This window comes from Rhinolophus sinicus, linkage group LG09 (assembly GCF_036562045.2).
Source record: "Rhinolophus sinicus isolate RSC01 linkage group LG09, ASM3656204v1, whole genome shotgun sequence".
Taxonomy (NCBI): Eukaryota; Metazoa; Chordata; class Mammalia; order Chiroptera; family Rhinolophidae; genus Rhinolophus; species Rhinolophus sinicus.
Genome location: NC_133758.1, coordinates 58,744,218 through 58,767,324, shown reverse-complemented (window position 1 = coordinate 58,767,324; position 23,107 = coordinate 58,744,218). Strand labels below are relative to the sequence as shown.

General features: G+C 54.2%; 1 protein-coding gene across 4 annotated transcripts in view; it reads right to left on the bottom strand.

The window, feature by feature from the left end:
* Positions 1–15,243: 15,243 nt before the first annotated feature.
* EEFSEC (eukaryotic elongation factor, selenocysteine-tRNA specific) overlaps positions 15,244–23,107 on the bottom strand; it is a 292,225-nt gene continuing 284,361 nt past the window's right edge. For 3 of the 4 annotated variants that reach the window (XM_074340481.1, XM_074340480.1, XM_074340482.1), the window contains one exon: positions 15,244–17,595. In XM_074340481.1, coding sequence (XP_074196582.1) covers positions 17,405–17,595 — 191 coding nt within the window. In that variant the 3' untranslated portion in view covers positions 15,244–17,404. The remainder of the gene's footprint in view (positions 17,596–23,107) is intronic. The other variant, XR_012498843.1, reaches the window with a different exon arrangement.

Below are 23,107 nucleotides of genomic sequence, written 5' to 3'. Positions count from 1 at the left end.
TGTTTCCTTAGTAAACATGATAAATCATAAAATGATTTAAAAACAAGAACAAACTGATTTCCAGTGCAGAATCCTGTTGGCCTGTTCTGCAGCCCTGGGAGGCAGAAATTATTCTGTCCACTGAAGAGATGAGTAGACTGAGGCTTCAAGAGTTACCAGCTGGCTGGCATGGAGAGCCCCCAGAAACAGAAGCTGCTATGTTCTTTCCCCTGCTGCAGCTCCAGTCCACACTCTGCCCCTCATCCCCCAGGAAATGGGCACTGGTTCCCCACCTGGCAAGGCTCTAGCCCAGAACCAAACAGTGCAGGGGTTAGCTGTGAGGTGGAGAGGGAGGTCATGGAGCATTTATTAATTAAAAAACAAAACAGTTTTATTGAGATATAAATGAACAATTCAGTGGTTTTAGTATTTTACAGAGTTGTGCAACCATCACCACAGTCTAAGTTTACAACATCTTATCCCCCCCCAAAAGGAAAGCCGTATCCACTTCCACTGTCAGTCACTCCTGTTCTTCCTAGGTCCCCCAGTCCCTGGCAACCACAAATCTACTTTCTGCATCTATGCACTTACCTATTCTGGACATTTCATATAAATGGCATCATACAATATGTGACCTTGTGTCTGGCTTCTTTCACTGAGCACAATGTTTTCAAGATCCATCCATGTTGTATCATGAATCAGTATTTTAGTCCTTTTTGTGGCTGATAATATTATTCATTATGTGCATTGGTCACATTTTATTTGTCCATCAATTGATGGACATTTGGGTCATTTCCACTTTTTTGTTATTCTGAATCATGCTGCTATGAGCATTCCTGTCCAAGTCTGTGTGGACATATGCTTTCAATTCTCTGGGGTATAGACCTAGGAGTGGAATTGCTGACTCACATGGTAACTTCGTTGTTTTGTTTTGTTTTTTAACATCTTTATTGAGACATAATTTACATACCATACAATTCACTCATTTAAAATCTATAATTCAATGGCTATTATGACAGAGTTGTACATCCATCACCACAATCAAGTTTAGAACATTTTCATTGCCCCATTAAGAAACTCTATACCCTTAGACATCACCTTCTTCCTCCCATCATCTCCCAGCCTAGGAAACTACTTTCTGTCTCTACAGATTTGCTTATTCTGGATATTTCATATAAATGGAATCACACAATGTATGATCTTTTATGTCTGGCTTTTTCTATTCAGCACAGTGTTTTCAAGGTTCATCCATGTAGCACACATTAGTGCCTCATTTCTTCTTATTATAGTATTGCTGAATAAGAGTTCATTTAATTATTCCACGGAATAATATTGCATGTGGTAGAGGGGTATATTACATTTTGTTTGCCCATAAACATTTGGGTTGCTTCCACTTTTTGGTTTCCACTTACGTTTAACTTTTTAAGAAACATCTAAACCATTTTCCCAAATGGCTGCCATGGAGCATTTAGTAAGCACCCGCTGTATGCCCCTTTCATTTTTACCACTATAAAGCGAGGCAGGTCCAAATATTTATTTCATTTTGCTGTTGCACAGAGAGGGTAAGACGTTTGCTCCAGGCCTCACTGGATCCCAGATCTGTCCCTGCTGTTAAAAGCAGGGCTTCTGTGGTAGTGTGGGGTCTGGGAAGTAGCCCCTTGGTCACATGACCACTGGGGTACTGGTAGTCTGTGAGTGGGTGCCCGTGATTCCTCTTATTACCTGGTGTCCCTAGCAGGTCCGATGAGCACAGAAAAAGGGACCTGCAGGAAGGATCTGTACACTGGGTGTCTGTTCTGGGTGATCCCTGGGCCCACTCTCCCTGGAGGTGGGTCTGGGACTCCCAGACATGATGGAGAGGTTTGGCAAGGACATCTGGACCTCTGGCCAGGGTGGCAACTCTCTTAGCCCTCTTGGGCAGCCCTTGTCACAGGATAGGCCATTCTAAGGTGCCCCAGGGCCCTGGCAAGTGGCTAGAAAACTTCAGTACAATTATTGGTCAAAGGAATTAATGAACGAGTGAGTGAGCACAGCAGCTGGGGCGTTTCAGGGCACATCGGATGACAGCGAGGCACCTGAAGGCTCAGCTGTTTGAGGTGACGGTCCTGCTCTGTGTGGTTCTGCTTAGAGCTCGGGGGTGTCAGTGGGGTGCGGGTGGGGTTGCTATGCTGGCCTGGGAGGAGAACCCCTGTGCTGCCCCCACGTCTTTGCAGCTGTCCCAGGGCCATAGGGAAAAGCACAGCTGCAGGTCTGGAGGGCAGAACTGGGTCACACCAGAGTGTCTCTGAGGGACAACCGCGGCTCTGAGCACCTGGCACTGTGCTGGGCATCTTGTCTTCGTGGCTGCCTCAGGGTTGCTGCCTTAATCTCAGCTGTTGGTTGGTTGGCTGGAGTAGAGTGGAGGGAGCTCCCTGTGCCCGGAGGCGTGTAAAAGAGGCTGGACTTGGAGGGATGGAGCAGCAGTGGGGCCCAGCCTAGCTCCAGGTGACCCAGGATCAGAGACTGGATGAAGTCCTGACTGCATGATGTTGGCAGATGGCCAGGGAGGGGCGGTCTGAGTTCCTGGAGGGCAGCCCAGGCCTTAATCCTGTGGTGATGGTGAGATAGGCCTAGGTTGCAGGCTGCCTAGGAGGAATGCACCAGCCCCCTACTCATAAATCTGCTCTTCCTCCTCCCTGTGTGCCAGGAGGCCATGTGGAGGTCACTCTCGGGAACAGTTGGCACAAGAGACACCACAGCCAGCTCTACGCCATTCATAACCAATGGGTTAAGGCTGGCCCACAGCTGACCTGGGTGGAGTGGGGTGGGGTGCAGAGTCAGGGCCCCAGCAGGTTCTCAGGATGGGCCCACAGCACAGTGGGGTGGGTCTCAGAGGCATAGCCTGTGAGAGCCCAAGTCCAAATTCTTGGGGATCCTGGTAGCCTCACTCAGAGGTTGCACAGAACACAGCCCCTGAGTGCTCAGGGATTGCAAAGACAAGATCTCAGAAGACCACAGGCAGAGAGAGCGGGCTTCTTCCCATGTCCTACTGTCGGACTGTTCACATGGGGCCCTGGAGTTAGGAGTTGCCCAGCTGTAGGATCAGCTCGAGCCTATAGGAGCTTGCTTGTGGACAGGCTGGGCTCGCTAAGAAGTTGTATAAGCCATGACTCTGAGCTTAACCTGGTCACCCTGCCTGTGCCTAGCCCTGAGCAGGGTGTGGGCCTAGAGAGGCCAGAGGCAGTGACAAGGGCTTGCCAGTGTCCCCTGCCAGGGACAAGGTCTGAAGACAACACACTGGCTTCTGGGGGCATATGTTTGGGTGGGCCCATGGCCCCCCTCTGCTTCTGGTTGGTGTTCTGACCCTCTTAGGACTGGGCAGGCCTCTGTGAAAAGTGGTTCTCGGGCAGCTGGGCCAAAGCAGGCCTGGGAGCTACTGCTTTCTGGAGCCTGAATATGTGGCTGTTTGAGGTAACCTCAGTGAAGGGCACAGAGTGGGGATTCTGTGGGGGTCCAGGATGAAGAGGAGAGGAACCCCTCCTGGACTCCAGCATGTGTTTCCCCTCCAGGGAAGTCCTATGTTAGTTTTAGGCTGGGCTCCATTAGCTCTGCCTGGGGTGGCAGGAGGAGGCCAGGGGCCCTGAAGAAAGGTCCACAAAAGGGAAGAGGTCTGGGGATTTCCCACTTTTCCCCTAGAGGACTCTTCTGCTGTCTCCCATAGTGGCTATCTGGATTTCACAATACCTGTGGGGACTGGTGAGTCATAACTCCAGCCTGAGCCTCACCTTCCCTGCTAGGGAGCTGGGGAGTAGAAGGGCTCTTAAAGGTGGGCTAATGCCCTTGGAGCTCCACAGAAGTATTGAACAGCTAGGATCCTGAGAAGGGCAGGCTGTCTTCCTGGGGCTGCGCTGGCCCCTCTCCTGAGGTTGTATGCCCCTGACTCTGAAGGCCACCCTACCCCCACCCCCCTGCCAGGGTTGAGCTCTCTTGCCAGCAGGGGCTGTTCTCATGTGTGCAGTGAGGAAGGAAATTGCAAATTAATCTTTATTTCCATCTTGGAAGAATATAATTCTCTGCATTGAAATGATCCTTGTCATCCCAGGGAATCAATTATAGGCTTTAATTGCAGTGAGTCTTGGCCAATCAGGGCAGGGCAGCCTTCCCAGGCCCTTTTCCTATACTTCTGTCTTTCTATCTCTGTCGCCACCTCCTCCAGGTGCTTTGAGTTCTCTGGGACTCTCTATATCTCTTTCTCTTTCTATCTTGCTGTCTGTCTCTTCCACTGTTTCTTTCCCTCTGTATGTCTCCTCCTCTCTCTCACTGTGTGTCTGTGTCTCAGCTGCCTCCTCCCCCATCAGCACAGGGCTCAGACATGAACCCCCAGGTCTGACAAGCCCCATTGGGGGCTGGGTGGTCCCCAGATCTCCTTCTGCAATCTGTCTCTGGCCCTGGAGCTGCAACTCTGAGGGTAGGAGCTGAGGGTGGGATTAATTATTGGCCTGTCTCTATCCCCTGGGGTCTCTGTGGAAATGGCTGTCTTGCTGCCCCATGCTTACCCAGAGCCTGCTGTCCCTGGTCCTGCCTGGTCACCACCATCTCTCATACCATCCTTCCAAGCCAGAGTTACAGCTGAAATCTGTGCCTAGAGATGTGGGTCGGGGGGGTGGGGTCACGAAATTGGGTGGGGGCAGTGGGGCCCAAAGGATCTGGGGCCCAGGAGACACCTAGACCTTTAGGGAAGGAGTTGCTCTGGGGTGGGGTACAAGATGGTATCCAGAGCAGCCACAGAGGAGAGTGTCAGGGTCTCACCCCTCAGGGCCAGACTTTTGTCTATCAACTTGGGACTGACCAGAGAGCTGGTCTTCAGGAAAAGAGAGTCGAGTAGTTGTGAGCAACAAGGTGCCTGCAAGACCCCCTTTACTGCCAATGCCTCTGTGCTTCACAAACTCTTTCCCTTGTTCACCTTTAATTTGTGGCTAATACATCAATACAGTCTCTTTGAACAAAATTAAAACATGAAAAGTAAGGCTAGAATGCCCTTTGCCCACCACTGCCCTTTCTGGCCCCTTCTTAGGGCAGCCACTGGTCAACAGTTCGGAGTGCATCCTTGCGTGCCTTTTCCTATGCATTTAAATACACACACCTGTATTCACCGAGTGCACAGAGTATGCGTTATGGAATTTACGTGTAAAAGGTATCAATCTGTATGTATCCTTCTGTAAGTTATTTTCACCTGTTTTCAGGATCTATCCACAAAACACTCAGAGTTCATTCCTTCTACCTGTTGTAGAGTATTCCACCCTATGGCTGCCTATCCCCGATTGGGTATGCCCACTCCATACTGATGAAAACATATTGTGTTTTCTTGCTCTTCCTCCTTTGCACGTGTGTTAGTGTGTGGTTGTGCCCACAGGACACTTGCATTTTTAATTTACTAGATTTTCCCATCACCCAGGTTCTTTGCTGCTATCAAATAACTTGCTATTATCAAACTTTAAAATTGCTATCACTTTATTAAAAAAATTGCTATATTTTTACCAATGCAAGATAGCATCATTGCTTTAATTTGTATGGAGATGAAGACCATGGCTACCTGGGATGTGGTAGCGGTCCCCTGGTTTTGGGGAGGTATTACGGGGGTGCCTAGAGTCCCAGAGACAGGTTGAGGGATGGCAACAGATAAGGTGAGGGCATCATAAAGACAGATAATTAACCTTTGACTCAGTGCAAACACATGCATCATTCAAAATTTTTGTAGCTACCCCAAGGCAGCGATGATAGCACCCATTTTCAGGAGAGGAGACTGAGGCACAGGTGATGTTGGTCAGGGTGGGTGGGAAAGGCCTCAGGTCTGCATGACTCTAAAGCCCTCTAGGCCATGCTCAGAACCTGAAGTGATAGACTAGACACACATGTGCACAGCCTCATACACACATGTCCACATATCTAAGCTCACACATGTACACCACATACGTGCACAGAGACTCACCAAAACCTGCATAAACAGCTTCACAGACACAGTATGCAGGATTTACCCACACCCTCCAGAATCATCCAACCAAAAGGCACTTGCATGTGTGCACACAGCCTGGCCCAGAGATATGACCAGCCTCGCCTGAATAGGCATCCCATACTCACACATGGTGTGCTCACATGCTTCCCACAGCTGTCCCAGCCTCAAGTCTGCCCCAGCTCCTGTTCACAGTGGGTTGTGGGCACATGCCCCTAAACACCTGGGCCCCTTTAGGATGGTCCCATGGTCAGGCTGAGACCCACAAGTAGCTGACACTTACTTGCAGGCCTTCCTGTACAAACCCCCTTTCAGGTTCTCAGGACCCACTGGCCCATCCCTCCTTCATCATTCACCCTCTGGGCAACTCCTGCTCTAAACTATTAACTTACCTGCTTAGGGATCTGGGTCTTAACCAGCAGCCCCTGAATTGCACTCACCATGTTTGCCTGGGTGAGGGTGTGTGGGGGGGAATAGGGACAGGGCTGAGGGCCAGTTCTCAGGGGGAGCCTAGGGCCTCTGTAGGTGTCTCTGCCTCCCAGTCCCTTGTATTCTCCTGCAACCGAAGAATGTGTGTAAACCAGAGTGCTAATGGTCATGGGACCGTGGTCTGAGGCAAACTGTTCCTGATGGTCAAGGCTGCCATGGGGCATACAGGCCAGGTCAGTGAGACCAGAAACTAACAACAGCAATGATGGAATCAGCTCTGTTTACAGGGCCCAAGGACTCAACATTGACTGACTTATTTAAGCCCCAGTAGCCCATGAGTGCCCCAAGAGTGCGGGACACCCAGAGTGTGCTACATACTGTACCAGGTGTTAGGGACAGGAACTCCTGTTTCTGGAGCTCACATTCACATGGGGGACACTGACAATGAGTGAGGTAAATAAGCAAACTAGTATGTTAGAAGGAAATACAAGTTGGGAAGGAAACTAAAGCAGAGGAGGAGGGGAGTAGCATGGGGGAGGGCTTTTACTGAGCTGTCCAGGCAAGGCCTCACTGAAGAGAGTGAGGGGCAGGCTTGGGGTTTTCCGGAGGCAGATGGGACAGCAGGTGCAAAGGCCCTGAGGTGGGAGACCAGTGGGGCTGGAGCAGGTGAGTGAGGGTGAAGGTGATGGGACAGGTCAGGAGGTCTCAGAACAAGTTGTGCAGGGCCTTGGGGATCACGGTTAAACCTGAGGGAGGGGAGGGCCCCGGGAGGGTTTTCAACAAAGGGTAGATGTGACCAGACAGGTGTGAAAAGGACCCGTCTGGCTGCTATGAAAGAGTCTATCAGAGTACGGCAGAGCAGGGGACAGTTGAGAAGGCACTGAGCAAGAGACTTGAGGTCTGGCCAGGCTGGTGGCAGCAGAACGAGGGGAGATGAGCTCCGGGTATGTTCTGACAGTGACGTCATGGACCTGCTGATGCGTCAGATGAGACAGAGGGGGCCACGGGGGCTGCTATTGTTATCAACAGCTTTCAGATGGGAACCCTGAGCCAAGAGCAAGTAGCTGAAGGTCAGTAAGGTTAGTAAGGGGCAAAAATTGGTATTCTTACATGAAATCTACCATTTGAAAATGCTGCCACGTGAAACAAGCATGAGCCTGCCCGAGCCCTGTGGCGGTGCGCTCTGTGGCAGAGCCGGGGCTTGGGGGCAAGGCAGGCAGCAGCTGTAAGGACTGATCCAGAGTGCTCTGTGTTCAGCCCTGCTGGGCTGCTGAGGCGGCCAGACAGAGGTGGGGGGCTGAGCATCCCCCAGCCAGGGGGCAGTCGTATGCGAGGTAGGGGAGGGAGAGAGACCTGCCCAAGGCCCCACAGCAGGATGTGGGTACTGGCCATGGGAAAAGACTCCCAGAGTGGGCAGGATTGAGGATCCATGGGTATACATGGACCCCTGTATGTCTGTGTAACTGCACTCAGGACCTAGGGCATGTCCCAAACTGGCAAGAGTTACGCTCACTGATTCTGCAATATGAGGTGTGACAATTAAGTTCACAAACTCACCCTAGAAAAAGTGCCACATACCTAATTGCTGAATATCACTACGGTCACCTTTGAAGTACTCCCCTTGGGTAGCTAGGCACCAATGCCAGCGCCTAGTCCACCCTTCGAAGCAATTTTGGAACTCTTTTTCTGGAATGGCCATCAGAGCTGTCCTCGTTATTACCCTTGATGTCCTGAATGTCATCGAAATGTCTTCCTTTCAATATTTCCTTTATCTTCGGGTAAAGAAAGAAGTCATTGGGGGCCAGATCAGGTGAGTAGGGAGGGTGTTCAATACAGTTTTTTGTTTACTGGCTAAAAACTCCCTTACAGACAGTGCCGTGCGAGCTGGTGCATTGTTGTGATGCAAGAGCCATGAATTGTTGGCAAAAAGTCCATTTTTGTCTAACTTTTTCACGCAGCTTTTTCAGCACTTCTAAATAGTAAACTTGGTTAACTGTTTGTCCAGTTGGTACAAATTCATAATGAATAATCCCTCTGATATCAAAAAAAGGTTAGTAACACTGTTGCAACAAGTTCATGAACTTAATTGTCACACCAATGTAGGTATTCTATGAGTAACAAAACAGAAATCCTCTCCAACAAGCTTCAACAACAAAAGGAATTTATTGCCTCATATAACAAGGGTTCAGGCTTCAGGCATATCTGGATCCAGGTGCTCAGCTGATAGCTTCAGAAATCTGTCTCTCTCCATCTCTCTCTATCAGTCTTCCTAAAGTGTAGACATCATTCCTTTGTGGTATAGACTTCAGTTCCTTCATGGTGACAGATGGCCAGAGCAACTTCAAGTTCATATCCACCAGCTCAACAACCCCAGCCTGAGGAGAGGGCCTTGTTCCTGCTGGCTCCAGCAAAAGAACCCAGTGACGTGCCTGGCCCTGCCACTGCAACCCTTTCAAGGAGTGAAGCAGGTCAGGAGGAACCCTATGACTTATGATTCTGGAGGGGGGGTGGCCTTGGAGCCAGCAAGGCCTGGGCTTTTGCACCTGTGACCTGCTGAGGGACTAGCCCCTCCCTGAGCCTCCACTCTGCACCTGTGAAGTAGGACCTATTGTGATGTATGCAGAGTGAGGATGATGAGATGCAGAAAGTGTCCCGGGGTTTGATGACAACCTCTGGGAAGGGCATGGGCCTTGGATCCTTTCAGGCTTGGTGTCAAGTCTCCACCACCTACTTCCAGGTGATCTTGTGTAAGTCCTCGGAGAGTCCCAAGGCTGCAACTGGAAAGCCCCATCTGGGCCAGAGCTGGAAGGGGCGCTGGATGTGGGGCTGTGAGTCATCAGCACCGACAAACCTCACTCCTGTGGCTGGCGCCCAGCTCCCTGTAGGTCCTGACTAAACTCTTGCCTGCATACCCCAGAACCTCAAGCCAGGCCTTGGCCTCCAATGCCTAATGGACTCCCACCAGGCTGTGTGACCTTGGGCATGTCGCTTGGCGTCTCTGTGCCTCAGTCAAGTGGTGAAATGAGGGAGAGGATTCTCACCTTATAGGGGTTGTGAGGATTACCTGCGAGAAAGCATGGAGCACACTCAGAATCAGGCCTATCACATGCAAGTGAGGGTTCCCACTACTTCCCACCCCACTCTGTAACTTCATCTTCCCAGAATCTTCTCTTCTTGGCTGGATAGTCACCCTTTTATGAGCAAGCTGTGCCTGAAACAATGAGAAGGTGACAGACCTTATAGGAAGGTTGCTCCAGGCATGAGGAAGGTATGATGGTGGGAAGGGTCTGGCATTCGAGGCTGCCCTAAGAAGCCCTGTTTGGAGCTGTCTGAGGCTCAGGTGGGACTGCTGAGTGGGCAGAGGAGGCTGCAGGCAGGGTGGGGCTCCAATCTGGGGGAAAGTGACCTCAGGCTTAGCCTGCCCTCCCCAGCATGGTGTACAGCAGCTGCCCAGATGCCTTGGTGAGGGCTTCCATTGGGGGGGAGGGGTGGGAGGGTCCTGTCCAGAACCAGCAGCCTCAGTGTTTCCACCCAAGTTGTGGGCACCCCCAAGAACGGGGCTCCTCCCACTACCTTCCGGCCACCAGGAGATGCTTGTCTGTTTTATCAGTGGCACCCCATGACTCTGAAAACCGTCTCTCCTTATCAACAGACCACCCGGCTGTCCATGGGGTGGGAGTGGCCCCGGCCAGCCAGCATGTCCACACATGCACCCAGGCTCCCAGTTCCTAGGAGGCGACCACTCCTTCCACAGGGTTCCCTGTGATGGGAGAGTGGGGCAGAGGGCCAACCCCTCCCTCTTGCTTCAGTTTCCCTTCTGTGAAGGCAGTCTCTAAAGCTGCTCCTTGCCTTCCAACCCACTCATATGTCAAAGGCAGCAGTGCTGGGAGGGACACGGCTAGTCTGTCTCTTGACAGCCAAGACACCTCCTTCGGAGCCCCGGCCTTCTGTCTGAGCACCACTGCCCTTTCAGTCTCTTTCTTTCATTCTGACCATAGGGAGCCACCTGTGAGGGGAGCCCTGAAGCCTAGAGGGAGAAGGGGCCTTGTCTGAGACTCTACAAGGAGGCAGAGTGTGAGTGGGCTCTGAACCTGGGCCCATCAGGCAGAAGGAGCAGTGAGAGCAAAGGCCAGAGAATGTGGGCTCCTCTCAGGGAACATGGAGCAGAGAAGGTGGTGGGCCTCGATTAACTTGGGCTCAGCCTAGGGGAGGCCAGGATGCTATGGGGGCCCCAGGGCTTGCCTGGGGGTGCGTTTCCTTCACCCTGCTGAATACTGAGAATCAGCAAGATGCTGTTGATCGGGGTTAGCGTCTACCCAATCATCCAGTTCCACATCTGATTAGAAACAAATTGCTTCATCTCACACCACACCGATTACACAATAGTCCTGCCAGGTGCCCACCCATGCCCATCTGCCACCCTGTGGTGCCAGTCATGGCCTGATTCCACTCTGGCTGCCCCCTGCTCTAGCCTGGAGTATCACAAGCAATGTCTACTACCCCTGGTCCATGTGTCCCCTCCTGCCAGCACCTCGGAGCACACCTTGTCCCCTCCTCCCTGGCTGCTTTCTCTTGTTTCTGGGCACCCTGTTGCTGCCTGAATCTCAGACTGGGCCTTCCTCCTGACTTGTACTGGGCCCTTTTCCCTTCTCCCTCACTCCCTCCTAGGTCTTGCACATTCCCTTGGCCTTGTTGTATGAATGTGCTGTGACCCCTTTCTGTCTCCAGCTAGCCTTTTCCACAAAAGGCCCTGGAATATGGCTCAGGATTCCCAGACCAAGTCATCAGGGTGTTCTGCCCAACCCCACCCGGCTGTGGGCATGAGAGGCTCACCAGGCATCCTGGAACCCCTCCCTCCACTCCCTCATATGCCCCATCAGTGCCAAGGCCAATGATTTTACCTCCTGGTCATTCCCAGTCTGCCTCCTCCACCCCCTCTGCACTGAGCCCACCCTTCCACCCCTGGTTCAGCTCACACCTTACCCCTCACCTGGCCTTGGTTATGGCACCTCTGTCCTGGCCACCTTCCTCATACTTCTTCCTGGTGTATTTGAGCAGGTCCCTGGTAATAATGGTGGAGGAGAAGGTGGTGGTCTCAGACTGCTAGTGAAGTAAGCATCACGATGGTGGCGATAGTGTAGGGGTAGGGTAAGGGACTGGCTTGGAAGGTGCTTCGTGGGTACTGAACTGGGAGGGCAGATGAAGGCTCAGGAATCTGGCTTCTATGCCTGGTCTGTGCTGCAGCTCTGGAGCCTCTGGGAAATTTGGGCTTCCAAGGCCTATCCCTGGAGCTTCGGGGGAAGGCCTTGTTCTTGTACCTCACCTGGTCTGCCCCTACCTTTTATATCCCCAGCCAAGAGCCTCTCTTGGTCCCTATCACCCACTAGAGGGAACTTAAGAGACAGGATGAGGAGGGGCCCCACAGAGGCTGCAGGAGGGGTCCGGGGAGGTGGGGGGCAGGTGCCAGGGCAGAAAATGCAAGGAGGTGGTGAGAAGTGAGAGTTCACTAGATTCCACAGGTGCCCTTTTCAGGTGACAGGCCCATAGACCTGTACCTCCCAGCCTGCCCTCCAACCTGCCCCACCATGGTGGGCTCCGGTCTCAGGGTGTGGCGGTGGGAGAAGTGAACTGGACCTTGATTGGTCACCGTGAAGGGCAAGAGAGGGAGGGACATGGAGACGGAGGTAGAGGTAGAGGCTTGAGGGAGGAATGGAAGATGGGCATGTTGGAGAAGCAGCGTGCACATACCTCACCAAGGGCCCAGATGGCCCCTCTGAGGCCTGTTGGTCAGCCTGGTGAGTATGGCTGTGACAGTGGTGCCCAGTCATAGGCACTCTTGCTGGTCACCCATCTGGACTGGGGATGGGGTTAAGTGGGCTTGGGTGAGCTGACAGGACCCACCCTGGAGAGGAAGTGGGGGGTGTGCAAGTCAGAGGAGCAGAGGCTCTGGCCTAGAGGAATGAGGTGGCAGTTAGCAGCCCTACTCCTGGTCCTGCCCAGTAGTGAGGTGGTGACTGTTTGGGAAGCCTGGAGGCTCAGGGCTGAGTTTGTGGGGTGTCCCTGTAGGGGCTAGGCGGGTGGCTGAACCTGGCCCCTTACCCCAGCCTCCCCAGGTCGGCCAGGACTCCTGGCCAGCCTTTATCTGGAGTCCCAGCCATGACCGCAGGAAGTGGTCGTTTCTTTGTGCTGTGCTGTCTCCCCAGTATGGGAGCGGGTGTGTGGGGGGATTGAGCAACACCTCATGGTGGGGCACATGGGGAGACTCTCGGTTCATGACCTCTGACCTGCTGGCCTGATGGTAGCACTGCACAGAGGAGGCTGCCAGGGCACAGGAGTCGTAGACCACTGTGTGGGACGGAGGTTGGGTGGGGATGTGGGTCCAGGATCTCCTGCTAGCTGCATCTAGTGAGCAGTGGGCTGAGACCTCAGGGCCTAGCACACTAGAGGCACTCAATAAATGTGGGATAATCAACTTTGGGCCTCTTCACAGATGCATCCTGACTCCCATGTTCCAACCCTACGCAGAACCTCCAAATCTTCCTTCTCTAGGGCCTATACTGCCGCCTCCCTAGGCTCTCTTTGCTAATCACCAACCAATCCTGGGGGTCTTCCTCTAACCCACAGTCTTTGCCCCTCTGGTGGGCCCTGTAGAGTCAGTGTTTGAGTGTCCAGAGCTGGAGAGAAGTTAGAGGCCAGAGGGTCTCCTGAAACCCCGACTGAAACATTCTCCCTACCTATGCTCTCAGGACTATAGCAGCCTTCAATGCCTCAAGCCACCCAGCCTGTCTCCACAGCTGCCTACCCCACTGGTGCTCAGGAGAGAGTATGGGCTTCCACAGAAGACCCCTGCAAGCCCAGAGCTGGGGTCAGCTGCCCCCGAGGGAGCATACAGTGCTCCCCAGCACCCCCTAGCTGTCTCTGGCACTCAAGCCCCGGTGCTGGCTGATCTGGGTTAATTAATGGCTTGTTGGATTCTGTTATCAGTCAAGAGCTAATTATTCTTTTTATCAGGGCTACCTGTGTGGAGGCTCCAGCAGGCCCAGCAGGGGCTGGGAGGAGGAGACTGGGGAGCCATGACCTCATCCCCACTAGAAGAGGGCCCCACCAAGCTCCTGCTGTTCCCTCTGCCGGAACATCACCCTTCCTCCCCCTGGCAAACTACTTCTCTCTCTTCAAGACCTTGTCCAGGTGGCTCCTTGGTGAGAGGCCACCTCTCACTCCAGTCGTGACCATGGAGAACAGACATGGCTGAACTAGGAACTGGGAGGCTGGCCATGGCCTCTGGAAGGGAACCTGGAAAGCCAAACCCCTTGTGGAGGCTGCCCAGGCAAAGGAGGCTGGGGAGGCCTGAGGCCTGGATCAATCCGAGGGGGAGCTGGCACTGAGAGGGTCCTGGGCCTCCTTGAGGGGGGCTCTGGGCCTGTGGGATGGAGGTAAGGAGCACCCCCCCATCTCACCCGGTCCTGAGGAAGAGGCCCCACCAACCTGTAAGCCCCATGGGCCAAAGGACAAACGCCCTGGACACACATGTGAACACCCTGTGAACACTGGACCCAACACCTCTCTTCTTCACACCACTTACACAGATAAACCAGAGACACACAGCCTGCCTGAACCACACACAAATACACACAGACACCCAGAGACACCAAGATACATACATACACCCAGACATCGACAGACACATGGGACACACACACACACATACACTCCCACACACTCCCACACACACACACACACACACACACACACACACACACACACACACACGGAAGCTGCCCCTACCTTGGGCCCCTAGGACTTCCCCTTTATGAGACTTTATCTATCAAAAATATATTAACCCAGAAGCCTGTTTCCATCAGAGTCTCGATTCCAGGGACATTTCCAGATAAGCCTTATCTCATTGCTGGTGCATTAGCCAGGCTGGTCGGGGCCTGCCAATCACAGCTGCCCCTCCCGCCCCAGTCTGTGGCAGGACGCCTGTCCATGACTTCATTCTAGATGAGCAGGCAGGTGGGGGAGCCAGGCAGGGCGCTGCTGCCTCCCCTCCCCGCACAAAGCAGGGCGCCAGAGGGCACTTCCAAGGACATACCCAAGGCACTGGGGTCACGGGGAACCCTGGAGTTATCCAGAACCTGGGTTCAAATCCCAGTTCTACCTGAGATGAAAGCTGGGCCAGCTGAACCCAGTTCCTGCTGCACCCCCAACCTATAAAATTGGAGTGATTCTTCCCAGGCCACACCTATGAGCAGATTCTGTGACTTCATGCATGTGATGGTGGCTGTACACCACAGTCCTCTCTTCCCTGGCCTGGGGTTGCTGGGAGCCAGGGGGAGGGAGACACAATCCTCAACACTAGGCGCTGGCCGGCCCCTGCCCACCAGCCCCACTGTGCTTCCCCTTCAAAGGCTGTGCCCTAGCCTGACCTGGCTCACAGGCACTCAGGTTTCAACTGATGCCAGGCCTGACAGAAGTCCCTTTGGTGCAGTCAGCCACACTGCAGGACGCCTCCCCACATGCTCTGGCAGCCCCTCCCAGGGCACAGCCACAGGCTGCTCCCTCCTCCCCTCTGTGCCTCACTTTCTTCCACCTGAGCCCCCTCCCTCCCTGGGCTTTAAAGAGTGCTGTCTTTAGGTGAGATATGAGGTAGGGAGAAAGGTGTGAGTAGATATGGGGACCCTCACAGAGTTTCTGAAAAAATGGCTGGTTTGGGGCAGGGGTGGGTCTGCATCTGCTGACACAACTCCTGAGGGGTTTGTAGGACCTTTATTTCTCAGTGGGGAGAATGAGTGCTGGTCCCACTGAGGGTTGCGGATAATATGGTGGCCAGTAGTGTGCTCAGGTGATTGAACAACCCCACGAAACAGCTGCTTTTATTATTATTTTGTACATGGGGACACACAGGTACAGAGTTAGGGGCTTGCCCAAGAGCACACGGCTATTAAGCAGAGGGGCCAGATCCAATCCAGGAAGTGGCTCAAGTCTACCCTGTGTCCACTCCTACCCCCACCCCCATGGATCTGTCCCCAGAAATAGTTCCTGCTTACTAAGCAACCCACTATTGCCCACTGGGGTGTGCATAGTTCCACTGGGTCACATGAGAGAAACAGTGACATGACCAAGATCACACAGTTCCTGCAGGGCAGGGACCTTCTGCTGAGCCCAGGCTACTCTCTATTCTGACTTGCAAGGACCTCCAGAGGGGACCTGGATGGAAAGGTCAGCCTCATACCCCTTGGTGAGGGAGAACTTGGCCCAGCTGGGAGGTTACCTCAGCCCTCACACACTGAGGATGGTGGACGGAGGTTTCCTCATCCAAGAAGGCAAGTCACAGAAGACCGTGGCAGGACACAAATGGCCCTGCCCATTTGTGTCCACTCCAAAGGGCTGGGTGGCCACAGGAGATGGCCAGCCCCAGACCTGGCACCAACAGGTGCTCACAAAGGCCTTTTCTGCTCCCCCAGGAATGGACTGGGCTGGAGCTGAAGGACCTTGTCCTGGAGTCCTCACTGGAAGCTCAGTGCCTCGCTGAGCTAGAGTGGCCTCAGCTCAGTAGCAACATGTTTCTGAGGAAATGTTCTGCAGGGCAGGGGCGGGGGCTGTACAACAGGGCCAGAGCCTGGTCTGCAGAGGGAGGAGGGCCACGCAACAGGCCCACTGTTATTGGAGGCACCCCCTTAGGCAGCGGGTTTCCCAGGAGCTGGGAGGCGGATCCTCCAGGAGCCCTCCACTGTAGCAGCAGGAGCCCTGTTCAGGGTACTTCTTCACTCTCCCCAAACTGTCCTCCCAGTTCATTCCCAGCACAGGGGAAGTGGGCGCCAGGCCTGGATACTCCCTGCCCACCCACCCCTCAGCTGTTGCCCTTAACTGCTGCCCCCTGCCTGATGTCTGGGGCCCTATGAGGGCTGGTGAGAGTCGCTGGCCAGTCACCTTCACCTGCATCCTCTCATGCGGGGGGGGGGGGGGGGGGGAGGGTCCTGCCCTGCCGCTGGTGTGTGTAATGAGGGCTGCCTGCTGCAGGCCACCGCACACAAGGACAGCCTGTTCTGCAGCACCACTCCCTTTTTCCTCTCTGTCTGCTGCTCCAGGGCTTAACAACCCCAAGTCATTTGATCGAAACCTGCCCCTGTTCATATTTTTAATGCCAGTTTTGCAAATTAAAACATAATGCACTGATTACTAGGATAAAAATGAGGCCTGTGTGTCTGTCTGGAGGCCAAATAAAGGAACGTTGGAACATCTATTCATTCTACGAATGTCTTTAAAATCTTTTTCCCCTCAATCAGGTAGTTCTGCCATTTCTCCCTTTTCTGAATATCAACAGATACTACCTTGAGTCTCAAGGTAGGATGGCCTGTGGGTGCAGGTGGCAGCAAGGAGCAAGGGCTGTGCTCACATACCCTGGTCTTCAGCACACTCTGTGCAGGGCTGTCACCAGGTCTGGGGAGTGTGGGCTCCAAACTCAGGGGCAGGGGCCTAGGGACTCTTGGAGTCAGGATGGACGAGCAACCTTTCCAGCCTCCCTCTGCCCAATGCCCTGGCCCGGTGCTCCACTGCTGCTTGACACACCATGGGTGCCCTTCCTTGACTCAGCTTCCCAGAGAACCCCCATGCTCCCTGAAGGCCCACGAGACCCTGGGAGCCACCCAGCTTGGCCTAAGGGCCTAACACCCTGTGGACTCCTCAACCCACTGGGCTCTTAGTTGAGTACCTCCCCCAATCCCTTCGGCAGGAGCCCTGGTGGTTCCACTGACATTCCTCCTGGGAAGAGACCCGAACGGTGAGGGAGGGAGGGGAACCCTTAGGTGAAATCGGAGAGACCAGTGGGGTGTGTGAGGGGGACGCACCGCAAGACATTTATTTGCAGCTGGCAAGTGTCTGCCTGCTGGGGGACAGGGTGGGGAGTGGCCCTCAGTGGCCACCAGCTGGGTAGCCTGGGAGACGCTGGCCACCAGCTCTCTAGCCTGAGCCCGGGCAAGGTGGCCCTGGGGGAGAGCACTGGGGCATTCAGGGAGACTGGACCATACGCTTGTGGGTGTCGAAGACATAACGCTTGAAAGACAGGCTGAGTGTCACATGGTGTGCAGGCTCGGGCTGCTCCACCCCCTCCTTCCGCTCGGCCACCTCCCCTTGGCCAGCTCGGCTCCGCTTCTTGACGGTCGACATGAGGATCTTCTTGGACTCGGGGCTGAGGCCACCTGCAGGGCACAGAGGGAGAGCCTGTCACTCTGCCACTCCCCAGCCTGCCCACTTAACACCCTGTATGAATACCTGTACTTGTCCACGTCACATCCACTTAGGGGTGAGCCAGGACCCCAACATGCCCTGGGCTCAGCCCTTCTGCTTCCTTCCCCATGCAATGGATCTCTGAGGCCTGTGGTCCACTTTGCTGCCTCAATCCCTGCATGCCAGCCCCTCTCCTTGTGCTAGTCCACGCCACAAGTCCATCCAGGTTGGAGTCAGCAGGGCTCCCACCTTGGTCTCTGGGTCCCTTGCCCACCCATCCACCCTGCACTCAGGCCCCCATGAGGATCAGCTCACACCCGGGCCATATCTTTCCTCTGCTCGGGATGGTCCTTGTTCTTTCCGGCGTACCCAGGCTGAGACCCACACCCCAAAACTGAGGCCCACCAGGCTAGATGTTCTTCACCTACCTGTGGCCTGGAAGCTGACCTCTGTCAATGGCATTGTGGGCTCCCATGCCCTCTGGACTCTAGTTGGGTTCAGCCAATGGGAGCCCCAGCAGATCGGGGGTAGGGGGAGAGCGGCCAGGTGTTGACTGCACTCCTTTGGCCAGAGCTCCTGTGGGGGTCCTTCTCCCTGACCTCTGGAACATGCTGTCCCCCTGCCCCCAGGCTGGGGTGGGACCGGCCTCCCTGCTTCCCACCATGTCTTACTGGCTTCTTTGCATGCTTTGCTACAGATACTCTGTTTACTCCCTCCAGCCAAACTACTAGCAGAAACCTGTTTCCTGGTGATACCTGACTCTTCCAGCCCCCCACCCCCATTTTGGTGCTTTTGTGCAGCCTTGCGGGCTATTCCTGGGCTACTGTTACACTTTGAGCCTCTGCGTATGCTGTGCCCTCTGTCTGGAACACCCTTCCCTTCCTGACCCACTTGTCCAGAAACACCAAGCTGTGGTGTCCTTTCTCGGGGGCTTGTCTTTGTGAGGAATCTGCTTGGTGGCAGTATGGTGCAGCCTCCTTGTGGGCTGCCGGCCCAGACAAGACCACTTGGCTGGCTCTGAGCACAGAAGCCAGGCCCCTCACCTCAGCTCTACCTCAGAGAAGGTGGCTGTCACCAGACCCTGGACAAGCTACACATTATCCGTGATGACCACAACCCGGCTATGGAGTCCTGGTGGGAGCAAGCTGGCAGGGCTGTGCAAGGCTGAGCTGAGGCGGCACCATGAGGTGGGCACAGACCAGGGAGGCCCAGCAGATGGCAGCGCCTGGGACTTCTGGGGGAGATGGGTATGAAGCCTTCATAATCTGGTGAGGGGCAAGTGGGGTGGAGCCCAACCCACAGCCTGCTTGCACAATCAGGGGTCCTGGTAGGCTTCTGTATCCCCCAGAGGGCACTCACTTCTGATTTGCAGAGGAGCTACATGGACCAGTGGACTTAGAGGCTAGGTGTCCAGAGCTGGTGGGAAGTTGGGGGTAGGAAAAGGCCGAGGGCTCCCCTTCCTGCACGCCCTGCTCTACGTCTGTTGGCACCTGAAGGGGTTCCTCCCTGGTCCCAGTCTTGCTGGGGTGCTAGCTCTGAAAAGAAACCAGCCATGGGGCTCAGGGGTCGAGCTTCAGTGCCGGGAAGACCTGGCCCCGTGTGCCTCAGTCAGGGGAGTGCTGGGCAGCAGGGGCAGGTGCATTAGTTCCAGGTACTCCGTGTGTGTTTGCTGAAGATTTCAGCAACACTTTTAATTTGCAGATGAGAAAATGGAGCTCCAAGGAGGGCAGTAACTTACTCGAGGCCCCACAGTGAGTCGGGAAGGGCCAGGATTTGATCCCCGGGCCTGCATGCCAGGCAAATGCAGTCTACTGCACGCACCCCACCCCATCCCCAGCCCATCCCTCCAGGGGGAGCTGACCTTAAGCAGACTCGTGAAAATGGTTCTGCAGGGGAATGCAGGCTATGAGAGGATTTTGTACCGGCCCTGCATCTCCTGGACATTTAAAAAGGTGGCCAGGAGGCTGGTTCAAGGGACACCTGGACAGTTGGTCAGGGACACCCCTGTCCACTGCAGGAAGGACTGTCTCCCTCTCCACAAGTGGAGGTGAGACGGTTGTCCATTGTAAAGCCTGCATCCTCTGGAAGGCCAGGGCACACAACTGATGCTAAGGGAGCTACAGCACACTGCGGGCCTTTGGCGCCGGTACCGGAGGTGTGTGTGTGTGTGTGTGTGGGGGGGGGAGGCTTTTGCCAGGCAGCACAGTGTCTGTCTAATCGCAGGCCCTAAACCCTGCTGGTCTTTGCACCTCTGAATGGGGTGCAGGGTGTGGGAATGGCCCCAGGTCAGCCCCTGTGAGCAAATTGGAGGCCCAGCCTTCCTTCTGCAAACAGAGAAGGTGGCTGTCACCAGACCCTGACAAATGGCATGGGTGGCCTGTCTCCCTCTGGTGCCAGGAGATCTGATGGCTGAAAAGGCATGGGGCTCTCCGGCGTCTGCATCAGGCTGGGGAGACAGGCGTGGCCCAATCGGCGGCCCATCTCACCTGAGATGGCTCTCATTACATACAGTGCATACTTCCCACTGCCCAAAGCAGGCAAAGCTGGAAAATCTATCTGGCACTGGTGAAGATGTGGCCATTTAGTTACTTTTCTGAAATGGTCAAGGCTTGTTTACCTCTGTTCCATTCCAGGGTGGTCTGGACACAATGCCCAGAAAGCCTGACCGACAGAAACCGGTCCGCAGGAGCTGTCTGGATTCATGGCAAATGTCACTGGGAGCTGCTTTGTTTGCAGTGACCCCCAAACCCCCGCCCCCTTTTTTCCTTAGCCAGTGGCAAATAGAGGGAAGTGAAGGGCAGGTCAGGGTTTTGGGTGGCTGGAGCTGCTCTCCACATCAACCAGATTCAGTGGCACTCAGCCCCGGTCCGTGTTGAGCTTCTCCCACACTGCTCCTGGCTTTTCACTCCAAAACATTCACAGATGCTCCAAGGCTGAGAGACACTGGTGGTGAAGACACAGACCAGGGCCTGGCCCACATGGAATTTACTGGTCTGAGGAGGGGCAGACAGTAATCAAGCCAGCAAGATAATACAGATAGCCAGCAGGCAATCAAGGAAACAAAAACCACTGAGTCCCTGGGAGGGAAAGATGGGCAGGTCCCATGTGCCAAGGACAGACTTCTCCGAGGAAGAATGCGGGAACGTGGGCCAGATAACATGGGACGAGCCACGCGGAGATCCCAGGCAAGGGTCTGCAGCAAAAGGAGTTTGAGTGCCAAGTCCTAGCTGGGAATGAGTGTGACACTTGAGGATGGATGAAGGTGTGTGGTCTGCAGCACACTACATCTATAAGGTGCCCTCCCTGTGTGCCCAGCTCTGCAGGAGCCCAAACCAGGGAGAGTCCTGGAGACCTGAAGGAGCCATGCACCAACCTGGGGGTCAAAGTGGTGAGGGTGACCGATTGCACACTATCCATCTGCCCAGCATCCGCCAGTGGTTCCTAAGCATTTCCTATAGTCCTTGGGGACACAGAGGCAAGCAGGACGGTCCCGTTCTCATGAGGCTGCCATCCTCTCTTAGGGACCTCTTTCTGGGAGGTTGGGCAGCATTGTATAGACCCCTCCTGGGATGGCTCTTGGTCTCTTGACTTCAGTGTCCCCCTCTTCCCACCTGGCCCACATTATTTCTTGAATTGTCCCTTCACTCCAGTACACCAAGTTCATACCCATCTGGGCCGGTTTATTCGAAGATTCCTCCCCAGAAGTTCTAATGGCTCCCAGTTTCACCTCCTGGGAATCACTGTGCAAATGTCAACTCCTGGTGAGAACTTCCTGACCACCTTCAGCCCCCTACCGCCCAGACCCCTCCTACCCCACTCTATTTTCCATAGTTATTATCACCTTCTAAGATATGCTATTATGTCCTCACTGGATGTTGGCTGTCTGCCCCTGCTAAAATATAAATCCTACCTCAGCAGGGATTTTTGTCTAGTCATGCTATAAGCCCAGCACCTAGAACAATCACCTATAGTAGGTGCTCAAAGACTACTGGTGAATGAATCGGTACTGGAGGAGGTCCTGCTGGGCAAGTATTGGCTGCTAACCTCCCCAAATGGTCACAGCATGGACCCAACAACACACTTCTAGCAATTCAGTCCTATTACGCAAACTGAGATTTGTGTTACACCATACATACACGGAGACGCTAAATCCTCACAACAGTGTGGAAAAAACAGGCCCGGAAGAGTAGTAACTGGCCCAAGGTCACTCAGCTCCAGAAAAGCAGAGATGGGCCGAATCAGTGAGGCTACCCGATTCCTGGTTTGTGTGCTCACCAGGGAGGGTGTGCTGAGACTAAAGGGAGGGCGGATAGTAAGGACAGGACCAGCAAGCATTTGTTGTGACAAAATGTTCTGGGAGATGAAAAGTGACACCTGAGAAGAGTTTAAAGTTACACAAAGACAGACTGATGTTATAATGTTAATTAGAGCCATGCAGGAATCAAAATTTTTGCAAGAGTTCTGCTCCAGCTCTGGGATGCAGGGGGAAAAAAAAAAAAAAAAAAGAAGAAGGAAAAAAAAAAAAAAGAAGGCTATCTATTAGGCCATCTGGGGTCCGGAGTGCAGTTGCAAGCAACACTTTCTTCTTCCTTCTATTTTTCTCTATTTCCCAAGGTTCCTACCATGACCCTGGGTACCCACAGGGCCACCTACTACAGGGCTACTGCCATGGCCTACTGCACCTGGGCCCGAGTCCAGAGGAGGCAGTGCCCATCCAGTGCAGCCCGGCTGCTGAATCCATGAACACTAGAGGAGGCAGCAGGGAGGGGGACAAGGGCCCCAGGGAGATGGGCAGGAAGGAAGGGCAGGTGGTGAAGGCCGTCAGAACTGCCTGGGCCAGGAAGCTCACTGCCACCTCTAGGCCATGGTATAGTCTCTGCAGCTCTCTGGCTCTGCCCTGTGAACTACAGGGCTGAGCAGAACCTTGGAGGCAGGTGATGTACCACGAGCAGTAACTGGGAGGCACAGGCTTAGGAATTCACCCTCCACAACCTTCCCAAGGCCCATCCCCTGCTCTCCATTCTTGCCCCTCCCTAACCAGTCCCCTGCTGTGGAGGGGCTACTCTAAGGTACAGACCACCATCCAGACTTGGTTCTACCACCCGCGATAATCCTCTTACTTGGTATCTGAGGCTCTGCATCATCCAGCATTCCTCCTTCTGTGCCTCCCGCCACCATCTCCAACCATACTCTGAGCTCCAACCAGAAGAAATCAAGCAGGCCCTCCTAACACACACTCCCTTTGACTGGAATACTCTTCCTGCCTTTTCTGTCTGGCCAACTCCTGCTCAGCCACTGTCTTCATGGGAAAGCTTCCCCTAACCTGCCCAGGCCAACTGGGATCCCTCCTGGAACCCTATTTAGCATTTTTGCTTTATGAGCCCATCTCCCTGGGGGTCTGTGAGGGACTGCCTCTCCAGTGCTTGGCACAGGGTCTGACATGTGGGCTCAAAGAGGGTTTGCTGGATGAAAACAAAGGGAATG